The following is a 19,874-nucleotide window of genomic DNA, read 5'->3' as shown; positions in this document are numbered from 1 at the left end:
GCCCTGCTGCAGGGTCAGGACAAAACCCCATGGAGATCTCCGGTCCTGAAGCACACAGAGCCTTTTTTTATTTGCCATAGTTTTCCCTCCACCCTGGGTTGACCTGTGATGAAGTTGTTTCTGAAACATTTTAGAGAGGCAGAGCAACCTTGAAGTCCCTCTACACATTTTCACTCCTGTGAGCCACCATTCACAGGCATTCACAGGCAGCTCAGTTTCTCTCCAGGTGCAATCACACAAAGGTGGATGAGAATTCTAGGTATTTACCCCTTATTACTCACTCCAAGGTCAGGCCACAATTCGTAGAGAATAATCTTTTTATTTGCTCCACAGAAAAGCTGCCACTGACTTCTCTTTTTTAATTCTGTGTATGACTGGCTTGCTTTGCTGCCAACCTCTGCGATTCTGCTGTGATTTTCAAGGACTAGAAACATTTCCTTTTGTTCTCCCAGGGCCGGCACATCAGTCCTTGAACAATGGGGTGGGATTTCAACAAAGACCCTATTATCATTGCCCAGTTTATCTCAGCTCGGTGAGGCCTTACCTTTCTGTACAGAGCAGGTGACTGCTGTGAAGGGCAGCACGTGGTTCTGTGCAGTGGTTCAGTGTTTCCTGCCAGCTGGCAACGATTTTTCCTGCAAGTTACCCATTTTAAAGTGACACATATCTAGTGGGATATGTATTCAGAGGGAATCAGACCCAAGCACTAGAAGTGTAAAACTGAAGGAGCAGCTGACTGTATTTTGGGAGACATTACAAGAGCATGTAGTGACAGAACAAGTGAGAATGGCTTCAAACTGAGCATAGGTTTAGAATAAATATTAGGGGAAAAAAAAAAAAAATTACGGTGAGGGTGGTGAAGCACTGGAACAGGCTGCCCAGAGAAGCTGTGGCTACCCCATTGTTTAAAGCCAGCTTGGAAGGAGCTCTGGGCAGCCTAGTCTAGTGGAAGGTGTCTCTGCCCACAGCAGGGGGTTGAAACGAGATGATTTTTAAGGTCTCTTCCAAGCCAGGCCACTGTATGATTCTATGATTATTCTGTTCAGTATCCTAAGTACTTGACTGGAATGAAGAACAGTCACTAGGGTTTTATGCTGACTCAGGAAGCCCATCCTGGGCTTCTCTGAAGTCCCACTGTTGTGGGGAATGTTAATGCAGAAGTGTGGGGTGATAAACCTGTTGTACCCTCACAGCAATGGCTGATAGCTTTGGCTTGAAACACATCTTGCAGTGTCTGGGGAAACACAAACATTTCCACTTTTAGATAATGACCTTTCTGTTAGCAATTTATCTGAATCTGTTGGACAGTTACAGCTCCAGTGAAAGCAGAAAATCTTTCATTTATGCTGTGCTGAGCCTTGCCTGTGCACAAAAACATTGGTATTGGACATTTTAGAAATGGATCTTCTGTGAATTTCAGCAACAACCAGCTCTGCTTGCAAACAGCCCAAAGTCCTTTTTGTACAAGCCTGGTTTTGTCCCATGCCAAAGCTTCTCCAGGAGCCAACTCCCACCCTCTGTGCTTCAATCTGAGGAGGAGTTTGAACCTGCTTTGCACAGACATCCTACCTGTCAAACTGTGGCAATCTCGAGGTGTTAACTCCAACAAAAACCAGGCTGAGGAACGGAGCAGCTCAGCCCTTTCAGGCCATCAGGGCGACTGCCTGACTCGGGGTGCTGAATTCTGCATCTGAGCTGAAATTACACGGTAGGAAAATTACATGGTAGCTGAGATAACAGCTTGCTGTTGACAAAAGGGGAAGAGCCTGCTCTTCACTCCCTTCAGCCACCATCCACATGCAGCCTGGGACAGTTTATGCTGGTGCTGCCATTCTCATGACCCTGTGCTGATTCACCTTGCCATGCAGACAAGGAAAGGCAGTTTCTTCTTGCCAGGTGAGTGAGGATGGGTCAGCCAAGCTTAATATATCTCTCTGAAAGGGAGTTTTCTAACTGGCTTAAGCAGCCCTGGTCTAAGACAGAAAAAAATAAAGAAAACAAAGAAGCATTCCCACCTCATGGTCCAAAGCTTGCCAAGTTTTCCTGCTACTCCTTCCATATGTTGGCAGACAGCTGTTCTTTCTGAAAGGTAAAACAACCAAAAAAAATAAGGTCAGTTTTCCTTGACCTTTCCTGAGGAAGGCAGCAAGATCTACCAGTTGGGAGAGGGAAGGCTGTGGGACCATCTTCCATGGCAGGCTTAACCCAGCCTAAACCAGCTGGAAAAGTGCATTCCAATCTGAGTGAAATCCTGGCAAAGGCACAGCCTCTCTGGGTAGCAGATGTGTCAATCCAATTAACTGTACTCCTCTGTCATTCATTAGGCATGAAACAACTAAAATCCAAGACCCATGAAAGTAAAACTTCACCAACACTCTGGTGAAACCAAGAGGAAGATTGAGAATTTTCCAAACTCTCTTTCTGGCTGGCAGCAGCACTCCAAGCCTACTACATCCCTGCAATTCACATTCCTGCAACCTAATATTTTATCCTGCACACTCCAGTTTGGTGACATTTCTTCTGAATAACTTGTCTCTGTTTTGATCTGTCGGGTGAAGAATTACTCTGTTTTATTCTGCTTGTGAGAAGGCATCAGCAGGGGTGCCAGTGTGCTAATTACATTGTATGCAGCTTTTGGGAAGTCTGGATTCTCCTGGAAAAGGGAGGCACCAGGAATGGCCCTGGGCACAGGGCAGCCACGAGGTGGCACACTGGGCTTTCCCTGCTGCCCTTGCTCTCCCAGGAGCAAGTTATTCGAGAAAAGCAGGCAGATCTTCAGTGGAGTTATGTAAAACACCATTCCTGCTAACATCCATCCATCCATCCATCCATCCTGCAAGAACAGGCTTTGATTTCCACATAAGTGGCTAGTCAGATTCAAAGTTATTGTCATATGACTGAAATAGATCTCTTATGTCAGTCAGTCAGAATGGAGGATGTGAGTCATGCTTTGCAAAAAGCAGGAAGTTTGGTTTTGTTGGCACAAATTTTTAATACAGAGAGAAAATTATAGGGCTGTATTGCCATGCTTGTCATAAGGATTCGAGAATAACGTTGTCCATCCCTTGGAGAAATGTTTCCAAAACAAGAAAAATAAGAGCTTTTGCATTCTGATTATTATTCATTATTCCTCGGTGCCACGGAATTTAGGCGGGGTCTAGAAGAAAACGTGTACTCTGGTGAAAAACTGCCAGATCCTCCCCAAAATGAAAGGCTGCAATTGGAACGCTGCTGATCTGGGGCGGGGAGTGGGAGGGAACACAAGAAAATGAGGTCATGCTTATGGGTGTGAGAGGAACACTTGCACGGGGTGACTGTTGTTTTGCCTTGGGTATAATAAAAACATCATGACCCAGCACAAAGGTAGAAGTGCAAGTCTAGTCGTGACATATCCTGATATTCTGGAACTTTCTGGGGTCTGTGGTTATGTCTCTGAGTCCCCCAAATAATGGGTGGGACAAGAGATAAGTTACTGTAAAAAGCATGGCAAGGAATTAGATTTTCTTCCTTGTCTGGAAATATAATGGAGTTTAAAATTTAACTAAATTTACTCTTCAAAACATCACCATGCAAGAAAAATGAGTTTAAATGGAGACAGGTGCAGGGGAGGGCAAGTTAGAGCAGAGAGCCAAATGTGTAAGGGAAGAATAAAAGCCTTTGGTTTGGCTTGTCTAGAGAAACAAGGAATTTGATTGCTCTTTATAAACATATGAAAGGGTAGACACTCAAGAGAGAGGAGTTATCTAAATTAAGAAAATAGTAGCACAAGACCATATGGGTACAGTAATGAAATGTCATTTAAATTACTAAAAATAACATGTACTATTTGGCATGTGGCACAAGGTGAATTCTTTTGGATTTTGTTATAATGGAGGAAGTAAAAAAACACAAAGATCCCTGGATTGGAATTCAGTTGCTGGCTGGTGAGCAGTGTTTGTGACCTGAGCTTGCACACACCTGGTGCTCTAAAACAACTGTATTTCCAAATCATCAGAAAATAAGAGTGCAAGCAGGAAGAAAAAAAATAGGTAAAAGTCTAAAGATGACAAATATGAGCTCTTTTTAAAGAATTCACTGGGTGATCAAAAAGCCACAACTTCAAAATCAAGAGAGGAAAAAACATTGACAACTCTTTTGTTTTATTAATGGACTGGATAGAGTGAGTAAAAGAAAAAAAGAAATAGCCAACATGGAGAAAGCAGGAAATAAGAAAATGAGAAGCTGTGAGAAGCAGAGTAGTTATTGGAAGTGAAGCACATCAAAGGAAATCCATAGCTGGCAAGGCTAAATCCCAGAAAACCCTAGGAGTGAATAGTACAGGCCCATTACTAGATGGACATGATTAAAATGTCAATAACAATGCAGAAGTGTTCATTGAACATTTATGATCTATGTTTGTAAAGAAGCAGGAAGATACCTGTGTGGGGGGTCACTTGACAGTGATGTGATTAATTTCAGTGCATTAGTGGCCAGTGAAGCTCTTGTCTTCCAGGGATAACTGTGGCCCAGGAGGCTGGAAACAGCTGACTGCAGAGATCCCTTGTGTGTTGATGTTCTTCTTTAGTGAACCTTGATAGACCAGGGCAATTCTAGGAGGCTAAAATAGTGCCAGGTTGGTGCCTGTCTTCAGGAAAGGAGGCTGCATGATACGGAGTAAATGTAGATTTAATAACATCAGATCTATGGATAATGTTCTGGATAAATACCAAAAAAGGTTGCTATGTCACTCATTAAAGAATTAGTAATGTCAATCACAGGTCTAATAGAAATCTCATTTCATGCTTCTAAAAGGCAACAAAAAATTCAATTTCCCTCTGAAAGGTGTAATAAACTTTTAAAAGCATTTTTTAAGAACTGCACAACAATTTAATTAAACAGGGTAATAAAGTATCAGTGAAGAATATATTAAAAATTGACCACAGAGATTATTTTTTCATAAGTGGTTATAAATCACTATTGAATAAGGCTGCTTCTAAAAGGACCCTTCAGGATCACATGTGCTGTGCTACACACATACATAATCAATATTTTCATTAGTCATTTGGAAGTAAATACAAAATCAGCCCTAATCCAATTTGCAGATGACATCTTCATCAGTCATACCATCAGTGGTACCATTAGGACAACAAGGACTGTTCCTCAAAATATGGTAAACTGGGTCTGGAAAAAACTGGGGGAAAGCTAACTCTGAAGGGGGCAATTATATATATCATTTATATCAAGTATACCATAAACAAGAGACTCACAGAATGACTCGGGTTGGAAGGGACCTCAAAGACCAGCTCGTTCTACCCCTTGCCATGGCAGGTACACCTTCCACTAGACCACGATCCCAGAGCCCCATCCACCTGGCCTGGAACGCTTCCAGGAACGGGGCACTCACCATTTCCCGGGATGGAAGGAACACGAGTTTAAGGTACCACAGGGGCTTTGCTGGGTCTGCTGCTCATTGGCCTGTGTGTGCTGGGCTGGGTGGGCACAGAAAGGCCTCAGAAGGGTGGGGTCACCTGGGGTCAGCACAGGCCGATTCGGTATCGGGGTAGAACAGAGCAGCCCGGGGGGGCACACCGAGTGACAGAAGCAATTGTGCTGGACGAGCCCTCTGAGCTGACCGAGTCCCAGCTCTGTCCGCACACGCTCTGGCGCTCAGTGCCATGGCCACGCTTCCCCCGGTGTCCCCGGGCGGTCGCTCCCTCACGGCCCGGTTCCCGCCCGGCGAGTCCATTCCGCTCCGGGCTGGGGGGAGGCGCTTTCCGCGCCCGCCCCCCCGCGCCGGGTGGTGCGCGCCGCTGGCCCCGCCCTGCCGGCGCCGAGGAACAGCCACGTCTCCAGCCCGGCCGAGGAAGGGGCGGGGCCGCGCCGCCCGCGCGCCAGGCGGCAGCCAATCGGCGAGCGAGCCGGTGAATCATGCGCCCGGCGATTGGCCGGCGCGGCGGTAGAGGAGGGGGAGAGAGCGGCGTGGCTCCGATTGGCCCGGCGGGCTCTGTTGACAAACACCCAGCTCCTGCCCGCCCCCCGCCGTCGGGCGCGCCAATCAGAAGGAAGCGGCGGGCTGAGCGGCGTGGCGGCGGGCCAATGGGGCGCGTGTCCGCCTCGCAGGGGCGGGTGCGCGCGGGGTGCCGGTACGTGGCGGGCGGGCGTGGCGCGGTGGGCAGGGCTGCGCGCGCGGCGGGCGCCCATTCTGTGGCGGCGACAGCGGCGACAGTGACAGCGGCGTTCATGTCCTAACGGGTGGTGGCGGCGGGCGAGCCGGGCCCCTCCATGCGGGGGCCGCGGGGCCGCAGCGCTCTGGCCGCCTTCGCGTTGCTGGTGCTGCTGGGGGTGGCGGCGGGCGGCCCGGAGCCGCCGCCGGTCGATGCCGCGGCTGTGGAGGCCGCGTTCGGGCTGGGGGCGGCCGCCGCTCCCGCCGCTCTGCCCGCTGGTTCCGCGGACGTGACAGTGGAGGACGATGAGGGCGGCGTGGCCCCCGCGGCGCCCGGAGAGCAGGAGGCTGAGGGCAGCGGAGAGGCCCGGACCGGCAGCAGGTGAGCGGGGAAAGGCGGTGACCGGGGTGAGGGTCATGCCTGGGGCTGGTAGGGGAGAGTGTCGGTGCCTGGGATGGCTGTCGGGACTGGGGATCCTGAGGGGGGTCAGTGACTGGGTGGGGGGTCGGTGTGGGGCGGATGAGGTGGGTCAGTGCCTGGGGAGGCTGAGGGATGTCAGGAGTCAGTGTCTGGGTCTGGTTAGGGGCAGTATCAGTGATTGGGCTGGGGGTCAGTGTCTGGGACTGTTGAAGGGTGTCTGTGGCTGGGCTGGGGGTCAGTGGTCTCAGCGTGGAGCTGCTGGAGAGGGAACTCGTGTCCGGTGTGGGGGTGCTTGGGGGTCACTGCCTCGGGGGACAAGGGGGCAGTGCCCAGGGTCGCTGTCTGCGGGTGCTGCGGGGGACACGGCTGAGTCTAGGCTGGGAATCAGCAGCTGGGGGTGTTGGGGAGAGGGCAGTGCGTGGGGAAAGGGCTGCCGCGTCCCGGGCGACACGTGTGGGGAAGGGACCGTGCAAGAGTGGGAATAGCGCTGGGATGGGTCGGGAGCGCTGGAGTGGGAAGAGTGCAGGGGGGCGGAGGGAGAGTTGCGCTGTGGGGTTATCGCAGATGGAATGGTGCTTGGGAAAGCGATGAAATAAGAGTGGCGCAGGCTAGTGCGTGGGGCTGGGCTGTGGGACACGCAGGGAAGTGTCCCAGGGCTGAAGGAGAGATGCGGGAAGAAGGGCTGGAAGAGGCGAGTCCCGTGATGGGGCTGGAGTAGCGCTGCAGGCATGGACGGGCTGGACCGAGGGGGAGGCAGGGACAATGAGGAAAAGGGACCTGGGGACCTCACCAGCGCTGAGATGCTTGTTCTTTACGCGGTTGTTAGCAAGGAGAAAGGGCGTCTTAGTTCTTCAACAAACAAGCTGCCCGATGTCACGCTATGTGACATCTGGCCCGTCTGCTTACCCTGGCAATACCACGTCTCGATCCCTGCCGTGCCTTGGTCCCAGGTGGCCCTTCTGTGCCTGCAGTAGGACACCCTAAAGCAGCTCCAGTGTAAACTCTTCCCGATACCCGCAGCTCAGGTGTTCAGAGCACGCTGTCTCTTTCTGTCACTGTTTTGTTTTAAAGAAAATGCAGTTCCCCGGCGTACTTAATTGTCTGTTCAGCACAGACACTGGAGTGTGCCTGAGGGGAAGCCAAACATGCAAGGCAAATTGATGAACAAGTTTCAGAATATAACAAGAGGGAATAAAATACTTAATAACTGCGTGTGGCAAGAAGCTCCAGCAGAAGGAAGACTTAGATGAATGACTCAAGTGCTGAAATGTTACTGAGCTGATTCCAGTCTGTTTCTGAATTGGCTGAGAACGATGAGGTGATAAGCCACAGCCGGAGTTTAAAGGAAGAACAGCATGACTAAATGCCTGCTGTATTTGAAAACATGAAAGTGAATAGCCCAGAGCTTGTTCTTAGTATGCCCAAGCATTCACTTAAAACAACAAACTGCCTGATGACTTGGCACCGTCTTGGAGGACAGTCTCACCAGTTAGCAACAGGATCATTCTTTTGTATATCAGGTGATCAAAATACCACCTGGTTTATTGCAATTCTACTGTATTCCATTTTTGATAGGATCCTCGTTTATTTAGCCTGGAAAAATTTTAAAAATACATTTTATGTTTGCCTTCTAGAGCTAAGTAGAATACACTAAAGCTGTTCAATGTAGTAAATTAAGCCTGAGATTAAATGTAGCTGCTCTGTAATTGATTAGTATGTAGGAACAGATTTGCTGTCATCAAATAAAAATAGAATGGCTGCCTGGCCATAGTGTTTGCTTGCATTTCTTTATTTTTTAATCTGTTTCTGAGATCTCCACTCATCTCAGCTAATTGTTCTTCAGCAATATCCAGGCAATACAGAGGTCAATACAATCTGAAAAAAAAAAAATAACAAAACCAAAACCCAGTTGTCTTTGCTGTAGGCAAATGAATATAATCATCTTGATTTGAAGATTTATTTTGTTTTTCTATAAGAAAATAGGAGGGTTGGTGATTTACTGTGCTCTTTACATACAAGCATGCAGGGTTTGCTGTTGGAATAGCTGCTTAGAGTTGAAGTTTTACAAACAGCCATATTTGCAATGTCCCAATGGACTTTTGAGAATTGAGGGTTTTAGGTTTGATGATCCTTTTAAACTGAAACAGGAACGGTGGTAAATGTACCAAGATAAGTTCTGCTTTGTTTTTCTGACATAAGCAACTTACATGAATAAATGCAAAGTTTGGTGCAGTGAAAGGGTGTATGTGAACTAAAGAAGTGGTTCTTCTCTGTCCTGTTTGCAGCTTCCCTTGGTATCTTTGCCCTTTTGCTTGCAGGTAAATCATACCTTCACTTCTGTAAGGTAGAACAGCACTGTGCTCAGGCCTCTTGATCTCAGAAAGTGGGCTCTATTCATTATGGGATACTAACAAAGGTTTTAAGGCCCAGGACTGGCCTTTTATCAATGAATATGGAAGTTTGCAGTAGATATTTTGCATAATTTCAAGGGGAAACATTAGCATTGCCCTGGAATAACAAATTCTTGTCTATGGGCAAAAGAGGAAGGGAACTGGTAAGAAAACATTTTCGTTCAGCCATAGAGGCTGTTTTTAGATGGTTGGGGTCAGGGAAGTGTCCAGATGTGCTTTCATAGTGACAAAGTGCAAATAAAATCCAACTCTACATCATTAGCTTGTTCTCTGCCAGCTGCTCCAATTACTGATAACTCTTTATGCTCTATGAACTGGCCCCTTGCTTTAGTCCTGCTGTTGGCTATCTGTAAGGGCCCAGAAGGGATTTTGGTCTTCTCCATCCCTTGGTTCACAATATATTCTGGACCAGCATCTTAAGGCAAGGAGAAATGCAGGTCTTCATTTTACTGATGTTTATTTTTCAGGTGATTGATCCTGGGATTTAAGTAACAGCCTTATTTTGAATAATTTCTTTTAGTGTCTTTTTTGTTCTGGTCCATGCTTTTGAAGACTACTGAATTATGATTTTGTGGTGTTGGTATTGAATTTGGGTTTGGTTTTTTTTTCCTTATTTTGTATCCCTGTGATGTGATTCACTCTCTGGTGAATAGTCTGCGATTTACTGTCAACAAGTACTGACACAGCCTTGATGCTGTTTGTCTCTGTCCTCTTCACTTCCTTGGTGTTAGGATTGTGACTTTTGACCTTAAGCTGGGTAATATTTTGTGTTTTCCCTTCTCAGAAGGGAATCTGGTTTGGTAGTGTTGTCAGAAGACCTGAATGTTCCTGGAAGCTGGCTTCTTTGGTCAAGGCAGTCTTTCAGCTTGACCCCAGTCAGGAAGTGATGTTGGTTAAACCAGCGATAAAGTGTTGTTTTTCAGAAAATAAAAGAGTTTATCAGGCCTAACCAAAATAGAAACTGAGTCAGGAATTCCTCTTACTTTCAGTTTGTCAATCAGTTGGCCTAAAGATGTATAAAAAATATTGCTTTTTCAGTTTAATGCAATGGAATTACGGGAGTTGCAGCCCTGACATCTTGAGCCAGCAAAGGCTGGCAAACAGGTGGCTGAAAGGACTCTCTTTATTCTGGAGCTGTGGCTGTATTCTGCTTGTGTTTCTAAGAATTTGATGTTAGAATTGGCATAATACACTTCAGTAAACCCACAGTGGCATTGTGAGATGACAAAAAGCAAGACACCTGCCTCTTTATTTTTAAGCTCTGAAATATTTTCGTGAAGTAGTTCCCTAAATTGCTTTTATCATAATGTGTTAATTTAGTGCTTGATTAGACTACCTGAGCAACAGAAAAATCTCTTGTCACCACTTCACACTCCTGATACACAAAGCTGCAAGCACTGGAATCTCACAGAGAAAGGGAAAATCTGACAGTGAGAAAGTGTAACACTAGAAAGAGTTGGGCTCAAATTTTAGATCTTACACCAATTAGAGTTCAAGTGAAAGGGTTTTAACTTGCTGGAGAAGAAGAGGAGAACAGGTATTAAGATTTTAACTCATAGACAAGTAGAGTATGCATAAGAATTTTATTAGAAGATAAGGAGTTTTAGCTCTTTTTCCTGGTATGTAGTATTGCTGAAGAGCAAGATGAAGCTGGAAGCAGAAATGTGGCTATTTAGTTGAAAATTAATCACTTATTAAAAAGCAGAGAGAAGTGGATGTTTTCTTACACCTGTTTCTAGTTCAAAAGACAGCCACACCTAAGATTCAGATATAGCTGGCCTGATTGTGTTCCTGTGTCTCATGGAAGTGTTTGCTCAGTGGGTGAAGCAAAGTCCATTCTACAGCTGGGGACAAACCAAGGGGACAAACCCCGAGTGCCACTGCACCAAAGAAAAGCCAGGATTTTACAGTGAGCAAAAGTGGTTGGTTAAACCAGTTCCTCTGAGTGTGTGCTGCTGGCACAAAGGTTTCCCACACTCCCCACCTCTTTCCTTATCAGCTAAACTTAAAACTGAAGTGTGGTTACAGCACAATTTGGGTGGCTGAAGGTCAGGGTGCAGGTACAGATTCCAAAACCGCCGTCTCGAGTGGCGGTAGAGAGGCTTAAATAGCGAGGTAACGCCTAGGGAAGGTTGAGGTTTGCATCTGGTGGGGAAAGATAATACAGAAATGTAAGACACAAAGGCATGAAACATTTGTTACTTGAGAGAGAAGTCTAACAGGAAGAATTAGATAAAGAAAAACAATGGGTGTACACGGGGAAAAAACATTTCACAGCGTGATTTTAGGATTTGTCTTCTCTGCAGTATGGCTGCCAAAATTCCCTTCATTCTAGCTGCATTTCTACCTCTTTTTATAACCTAGTTGTCAGGAGAATCAACACAAAATTTAACTAGACCCACTTGGAATAATTTTTTTTTTTTTTTGCAATGCTAGAGGGTTTCAGATAAATTGCTTTACCATAAAGCAGATTGTGTTAAATATGTGTCCAAGGCCTTTAGTGTGTGAGCACTTGTTTACAGTACTTGAAAATAGTCAGTCTCCTGCAATCTGGTTTATTATTAACCCAGTCTTCATTTCTGTACAGTTGGAAAAACTGTTTGTAATCAGCTTATAAAAACTTATGTCTTCTACTGTGCAAATATTTGCACAATTGGTATTTTTCTAACAGTTTCTTAAACTTAGCTTTTGGAGGAATGTGATACTTGGCCACCTTCAGAAGTAGGAGCTGCTATGGCATTTTTGGAACAGGTTAAAGATAACTTTATTTTTCTCTTTATTAATCGTGTGGGTTACTTTAACATGTAAAATGGCCATGTTTTACATGTTTTTGTTAGAGGTGATGTAATGAGCCACGCTCCCTGAACATGTTTTTAGATCATGATTTCAGTTTTTCCCTCCTAAGAGCAAACTAATAACCCCCATAATTTCCTCCCTAAATTCCATGTTACTACACCATTAACTTTGGACAAGTGAATATATTTGGCCAGAGCTTTACACAATAATTTATTGTCCCTTATTGTTTAAAAATTAATATATGTCTGTGTGTGCACTATCAGCCCCCTGGCCTTTCACCCTCACCTGAAACTGGCTTAATCTCCCCATCAGTTTATTTGCACAGTTCCTTATTCTCATTGAAACCAGCAACTATAAAGGTCCTTCTGGGTCACTAGATCCAGCCCCCCTCAGTGCAAGCAGCCTGTAAAGTGATCAAGTTCTACTCCCTCTGCCTTTGAAGATTGGTGAGCTGCTGCAAGCCAAACTGACAACACAATCCCACCTTTTTCAGATCAGAGAGAAACAATCTTCAAGAAAAAAAAAAGGCCCTTCAGAAATGCCTTGTCAGTGCTTTGTCTCTGATGTGTTGTTTATTTTGTTTGTTTGTTTATTTTAATACTGGAGCTCTAGCCCAACCAGAAATGCTTATTCTAATTGTACAGCTCTGTAGAAATGGGCAGCCAGCTTGCCATGGCCCTGTATCCCCAGACATCAGACTACTTAAAGCCTAAGCTGCAAAACCCAGTTTGGTTGCTTTGTGGTCTGCAGGTGTTGGAGCTTGTTTGTAGTGCCCTGTGTGTGCCTTTGGAGGGGTTTGTTTTATTCTGAGACCTTCAAAATATCCCAGAAGTTCAGTGTTTCATCCGAAAATCATTGAAAACTTAGTTGCAACTTAATATTTCTTATATTCTGCTTGGCTGGGTTAATAGTTTTGGGTTTAGACTGTTTTGAAAGGATGTGTTAAAGATCAGTTTGGAAGGGCCTGGGAGAAGTGGGATCCATACTGTTTGTATAAATATCTCCAAAAAGATGATCTCATTCAGTATTGTTGTGGGAGCATCTGCATGCAAGAGCAAAAAGTCAACTGCCTTCCTCTGAGTCTGAACTCTGAAAGTGCCTTACAACATGGAAATTAGTTTATGACATCCAGCCAGAGACTTCAGCTCTTCTACTCTGTTGTTGGTCTGGGTAGAGCTACCCACTTGAATTGCTTTTCTGCAGAATATAGAGACTTAACTTAAGGGCTGGAGTTGGATTTTACTGAGCATAAAAGGCAGCTGATAGGTGAAGTCCATCTTGCTGTAGCTTTGACTGTGAATGTTTCCAACTTGCAGATCTCTTGTAATTATCAGCACTTTGGATGGACGAATTGCTGCACTGGATCCAGAAAACAGTGGGAGAAAACAGTGGGATCTGGATGTGGGATCAGGTTCTCTTGTGTCATCCAGCCTCAGTAAGCCAGAGGTAAGGCTTCATTTCTTTCCTGACTAAATCTTTAAAAATGGAGATCTGTAATTAAAGGAATGTAGCTTTGGTAGATGTTAAATAATGGAGCAAACACCTACGAAACTTTGTCAATACTATTCTGAAACTTTTTTTTTTTAAGTGCTTACATCATGTTGCCGTTTCAAACTGGAGTGTGTCAGCATTTCAGCCTTGGGATTGATGTATTTGATAACTATCAAACTAGATGATGTAACTGAGTTGGGGAATTGTATGTAATTGTTGATTGAAAACAAGTTACTTGTAATTTCAAGCAAATGAAAGGATCATCTGCTTTGTATTACTTGACTATGTCTTGGCAAGTACTGGCTTTTTTTTTCCCTCAAGAAAAGCAAAAGTCCTTGTGACTTAATAAATGAACAAAGGATTGTTTTGGGTGTTTTATACTAGATAAGCAGGCTGCCTGTGAAATAGAATGTGTTAGCAATTAAACAGAGTGCTGAAGGTCACCCTGAAGTACTGAGTGGTAAAGGGTTGCATCACTTCTTGCTGATGAACTGTAAGAAGAAAATCTCAAGTTCAGTTTCTTGTTTGGTGCTTTTGGCCACCATCAGTTTCAATAAACTAGGCTAAAAATTAGAAGGAAGGTTTTTTTCCTTTTTTTCCTTTCCTGTACGGGGGAGATCTTTGATTCATTCTCTCCTAGAATTATGAGGAATGAAAATACCAACAAAGAGGTAATTTGTGATGATAACACACCACAGAAGTACACAGTTCTTCCCTGTCAGGGAAGGTTGGATTTGATGACCAGTCCTGTATCATTTTTATAATTGCACAACGAGCATCAGAGAATGAAAGCTGAGTTCAGGATTATCCAGACTGCATTACTTTCTTGCTTGTAGTTCTTTGTTGCTATCTGTGGACATGACCTCTGTTTCATTGTAAAGAAGTCAAAGCAAAGATGTGATGTTGTTGTAGTAGTATGAGAGCTGCTAATGAGTATCTCAGGTTGCAGCAGTAATGTGAATGTTTGTTTCTGAGTGAGAATTTTATTTATGGATGCAGCTTTGTGAGATTTGTTCAGATGCGTTTTTGTGGTTTAGCAAAAATATTGTAGGAAAGAACTTTTTCCCCCAAATATGTTTAAGAGCAGAATAGAAAAGAATACAGAAGAGAGAACTGTAGACAGAATAGTTAAGAGCTCTGTGAGGTGGAAGGTGTCAGTGATAGTGTGATCCTTTATAAATGTTCTCAATAGTAGATAAATAAAATACTGGTCTGTTACCTGCTGCTGCAAATAGTTTCTGATGACCACATGAAAATAGAACCAGTGGTTATGAAAAGCATGCATTTGAAATCTGTGCAAATATGAACTTTATTTTTTCATTACAAGTTAAGTCACAAGTTTTTAAAGATTTTGGGAGTGTAAGCATTTCCAACGATAGAAGTGTTTTTGCAAATACAGATTTTGTCACTAAACTGTCTGTCCAGAGTTTTGATATTTTTCCAATGTAGTATGACTGTAGAAACCAAAGATTGGGGTTTAGACAACAACAATTGTAGTTTGTCCATGTGATATTTAATTCCCTTCTGTGATTACACGTCAGTAGGTTGTGGCAGTCATAAAAATACATTTTTGAAGAGCATTTGTAATGCGTAGAGGAAGTTGGAAGTTCAGATGGGTTTTCAAATTGTTTCATTTCTGCAGCTGTGGCCAAAGACACTGAGGGATTTTGGCAGAGACTATGAGATAACTAATTTTGGAAGGAAAAGGTCATTTTGGCCTTTTAGAAACTGTTAAACGTTATGAATATGGGCCTTTTTAGACTTCTTACTGTCATGTAAACAAAGGCTGTTAAGACAGAATTTAACAAACATGATGAAAAGTGATGAATACTCTGAATAAACTGCATTTAAATATTTAAATGTTTAATCTTCTGTCAGTAATCAGCTGGAAGACTGCATGCAGTGAATCTAGGTACTTAAGTAAGTACTTTACCTCATTAAAATTGCTGGGAGAATTCTGGTTTGGGTCAAAATACTGATATTGGCATGTGACCTGTTGAGTTTTATTGTCTCAAACTGACTTGAGGCTTTTCCTTCCTCTTCCAGCATTTTTGAAACAACAAAGGTTTCTGTGCTAGCAACCACAATATTCATCATAAAGCAGTAACATTATGTAAGCTGTTAAATTACATCTTCTTGCAAGAAAAGGCAGATGAGAAACTGTGTTACACTTGCAGTGACAAAGATTTGTGTTGTTTCAGTGCAAGGCAAGTGTGTGCTGCTGGATCTTAATTGTTTTGATGAGGGTTTTTTTAAACTACCTCAAGTATGAGTATAATGAACTGTAGTTTCAAGTCCTGGTGCAAAAGCATGAATTTAATTTCCAAGTGCCTTTTAAGAATAGACATTAGATCTTCAAACTTCCAATGTTTAAGAGAATTGTAGTTAACTTCCTTTGCCTAACTGTGAAATGTCAACCTGGCTGTCTGGAGCTCGTGTGTTAATTAGGAAAGTGAGGCAGTGAAATTTCAAATGTTCCAGCAGCTCTGTCAAACGCTTCAGATCTTGAAACTACTGCTTAACACACTGACAAGTGAGATGTTCATCATTTGTCATGTGAACAGATCAATTAGAAAGGAGAGGCTGCTGAAGTATTAATTGTTTGTCTGGGTAACTAAAATGCTAAAATTCTTTCCTTGGCCCTGAGCTCCAACATAAACAAATTGTGGTTGGGCTGCCAATGCTGAAAAGTTGACTCTGCAGTTCAGGCTTGTGCTTGAGAATTTAAAAACTGTTTCCCTATCAAGTGTTTTAAAGTGGAAAAACCTTTCTCTATAAAAGTCTGGTTACAACTCCCAAGTTTTCCTTTTACCTGCATGTAAAGATTGCCTGATGAAGTTCACAGTAAAGTTACTGAATCACAGCTTTTCTAAAAGAGAGCTTAATTTTAATAAAAACACTTCACTCTTTAAAATTTGGGATTGTAATTAATACACTGTCCATACTTAGAAAAGAATACTTTTGGGAGAACAGCATGTTGGAATAATGATTCTTAATTACAATGAAAGTGGAGAACTGCTTCAGAAGCAGTGGGAAAGGTTCATAGCACATCGTTTGCTGATGAGAATTATTCATTCTTTTACCTGCAAGCTTTATACTAAATTACTTAATGGCCACCAGTCAGAGTTGTTTCAGTGCTCTGGGCAGAGGCTACACTGGGATGGACTTGATAAAAGTACCTGGTAGGCTTGGGTCTTACAGACTAATCTCTAAGTAAGCATCTTATTTCCTTATTTGAGACATTGAAGATCATGGGACAAAATCAGTATCAGCTCACAAGGCTGACATTTATAGCAGTCAGAGTAAACATACCACTGTATCCTGGAAAAATGGAATCATTTGATTATGCCATGTCACCAAATCTGTCAACATTCTTACTCCAATAAAGACTCTCATGACCCTTGTTATTGCACTGTGTGTGTGTGTATATACATACATATATATATATATATATAAACATAAATATATCTTCTTATTGCGATAGCCACATAAAATAAACTTTTCTACAAAGTTAGACATCTGTGTCATTTTTTCTGGACATAGAAGTGGCATATTAGGAATAGCCTAATATTACATTTTTTTCTCCAGAGAAATATGGAGAGGTGAAGAAATTTTATACTGACCTCATCTGAAAACTCACGTGTTGGTGAAGTGAACCCATAGAGACTTTGAGCAGATTGTTCCTTTTTTGCTTAGAGCAGTGATTTGAAAAAGGATTCTGAAATCTCAAAAAACTCCACTAGTGACTGGGTTTAATGTACAGTATGAGTGTATCTTCTTCCTTTTTCCTTCCCTTTATCTGCATCATAAACCCTTCCAAATTTTCAGTGCTTTGGTTTCCCAGAAAGAAATACAGAATTCTGCTGGGACTCACTTTAAGGTAGTGACTTGCCTGCACTTTGTGCACTTGAGATAAGGCAATCTCTGTGCCCAGACAAGCCAGAGAAGAGCCCAAATCTGTCTTGGGTTGCTTTGGGAACACAGGAGGAAATTCAGGAATCCCCATCCTTTGACCTCTTACACTCTGGAATAAAGAAAATGCAAAATCCACATTGAAATGGGTCAGGGCAAAGCAAGAGGTCAAAATGCCCTTTGAGGGGCTTGAATTGTGAATTCTGTTATGTGCCCTCCCATAGGTTCAGGGAGGGTAAATAATTTAACAGTGTCTTTGAAAGAATTAGCAAAGTCTCACCCACCACTTACAGCACTGCTGCAGCAATATTTTATTAGTTTGAATAAAACTTACATGTTTGTTTGGTTCCTGGCCTTCTATTATAGTTATTTTTTGGTTGAGTCACTGTCTGTAAATATCATCCAAGGGAAAGCTGATAGTGTTTGTCTTGGATATGGGTGGGGAACACTTAAGACTGTCAGACACTTTCAGTGAAAACACTGAAAAGGTTATTATAGCAGCTGTTAAATGCAGTGATGAATATTAGGAATTTATATTAATCCTGCTTAAAATTTTTCTAACAATTCACTGGCCAAACAAAAAGGAGATTCTTTCCAAACTACACAGACATTCTGAGAAAATATCTTTGTTGTGAATTCTGCTTAAAAATGAAAGCCTCTGTCTAGTTCACTGTTAGTAATTTTAACTCTTAATCTTGGGTGCATTTTAAAACATCTGGAATGGGCCAGGCCAGCAACAGAAACAATCTTTCCTGTTTAGCTCTTGGAAGAGTCTCTGTGCACCATCCAGGCAGCTCACAGGAGGTTCAGACTTTCATATACAGAGAATAGCAAGCTGGTTCTCTGAAGTGTTCGAGTGTGTACAAAAGGTTTTTAAAGGACAGTTTTACTCAACAAAGAATAAAATTTTTAAAATATCTATTCATGCTGTAAAATTACTTTCTGGCTGTAATATGTTCTGAGCAGTTGTAAAGCACTGAATTGCCACTCTTTTCAAGCAGGCAGAATGTAAATCTCTGGTCTAGTTATTGAGGTGACTAAACTGGGGAAAATATGTTTCCTTGGTAGGTAAACCGGTATAATTTTAGCTGTCTGAAAGAGTATTCTAGTGTCCTGTAGTGACCTTTATTTTTGTGTACTGCTGAGATTGTAGAACTACAAGAAGCTCAGACAGTTGGAGGTGTCATTCCTGTAGAGAAAGACTGGTACATCAGCTGGTTCTCAGTTGTACAGGTTTTCTATAATAGACATGAAATTAAACCGTGCTAAATGAAATACAAGATGAGGATTGGTAACAGTGGTTTTGTTGTTGAAGGTTGGAGATGACCAGTTTAAAACCAAGAAAGCTGTGTACTAAGATATCCCTTGACAGGTTATCAGCTGCCATCTCCATTCCACTGCAGGGGAAGGAAATGTGATTCTGTGTTGCCTGCGGGTAGAGAGAGAGACAGATTACTGTCTTAAATGGTCCTGGAAAAGCTCATAATGAATAAGAAGTGAGTGTCCAGAATTGTACTTCAAAGGAAGATAAATTCTAATTGCAATTGAGGCAGAGAAGGCATATTAGGGCTGTCAAAAGGAGTGGAGCCTGTGTTTTGCAGGAAGAGAATGGATGTGACTGCTCTTTAACTTCATGGATGTGTTGGCACTCCCGATGCCAATGGCACAAGTGGTTCTTTACAGTTCTGTTGCTGGAAATACACATGTGCATGCAGAGGTGACAGGCTTGGGAAACTTAACTAGAGAGACCTGTGGATTTCTGAGTACAGCTGTTTGTTGCTTTATTTCTTGTTGCTTAAAACATAATTTACAATTCTGAAAATAAACTTCTAGTGGTGTTTAATGAACAAAAAGTCATCAGGAAAAGATTAATTATTTTAAAGTACCCTGGCAGCTGGAAGCTGTGTTTTTATAGGAAACACAACCAACTTTTTTAGTGAGAAATGGTAAACCCAAGGAAAAGGGGAATTACTGAGAGCTGCCTGAGCTGAGTTGGGGGTTAGTGTGATGCAGCACCATCATACCATCATCACAAGCAGGGCTGTTGCTTAGGCAAAGTGGTGTTATGTATTTATTGAAACTGCATATCTTCAGTGCTCTTAGTTTGGTGTCCTGTTCAATTAAAAAACCCAAGAACTTCCTGTAGCTGCAGCTCTGTGGCTGCCTTGCTGACACTCATAGTTAGCAGCAATAAAGCCCAGAGGAAGTGCTGACACGTGTCCTTGCAGTGCTTTAAGGACGATTTGGAGCATGACAGCTTCCTGCAGGGGACACGTGAGCAGCTGCAGAACAGGATGTTGTGGCTTGTGCCATACCTGAGCTTTTGAGACCAGTCCTCAGGTGATGCTCTGCCTTGAACAAAGCCAGGAAAGTTTCTCAGAGTCACTCTGTGCACAACCAGCTTTCATCTCATGCTCACAGCCGTAGTCAAAATGCTCCAAATATTGGAAAGGCTTTTTGCCATCCCCATTATCTTTGTGTTTTTATTTATGTGTATTAAACCATATAGAATGGTTTAGGTTGGGATGGACCTCTAAGATTACAGAGTCCAAGTGTTAACCCTGCACTGCCAAGGCCACCACTAAACTACATCAAGTGGCACATCCACAAGGCTTTTACATCTCCCCAGGCATGGTGACTTCACTGCTGCTCTAGGCAGCCTGTTCCAATGCTTGACCATCTTTTCAGTGAAGAAAATTTT

At 43.1% G+C, this 19,874-nt stretch overlaps 1 protein-coding gene across 1 annotated transcript in view; it reads left to right on the top strand.

The window, feature by feature from the left end:
• Positions 1-6,131: 6,131 nt before the first annotated feature.
• The window catches only part of EIF2AK3 (eukaryotic translation initiation factor 2 alpha kinase 3), a 42,166-nt gene continuing 28,423 nt past the window's right edge, over positions 6,132-19,874 (top strand). The window contains exons 1-2 of the mRNA XM_056490068.1: positions 6,132-6,524; positions 13,087-13,216. Of these exons, the coding sequence (XP_056346043.1) occupies positions 6,262-6,524; positions 13,087-13,216 (393 nt within the window). The 5' untranslated portion in view covers positions 6,132-6,261. The remainder of the gene's footprint in view (positions 6,525-13,086; positions 13,217-19,874) is intronic.

Source organism: Oenanthe melanoleuca, chromosome 4 (genome assembly GCF_029582105.1).
Source record: "Oenanthe melanoleuca isolate GR-GAL-2019-014 chromosome 4, OMel1.0, whole genome shotgun sequence".
Taxonomy (NCBI): domain Eukaryota; kingdom Metazoa; phylum Chordata; class Aves; order Passeriformes; family Muscicapidae; genus Oenanthe; species Oenanthe melanoleuca.
The sequence above is the reverse complement of the archived record's forward strand: the minus strand, read 5'-3'. Positions and strand labels throughout refer to the sequence as shown.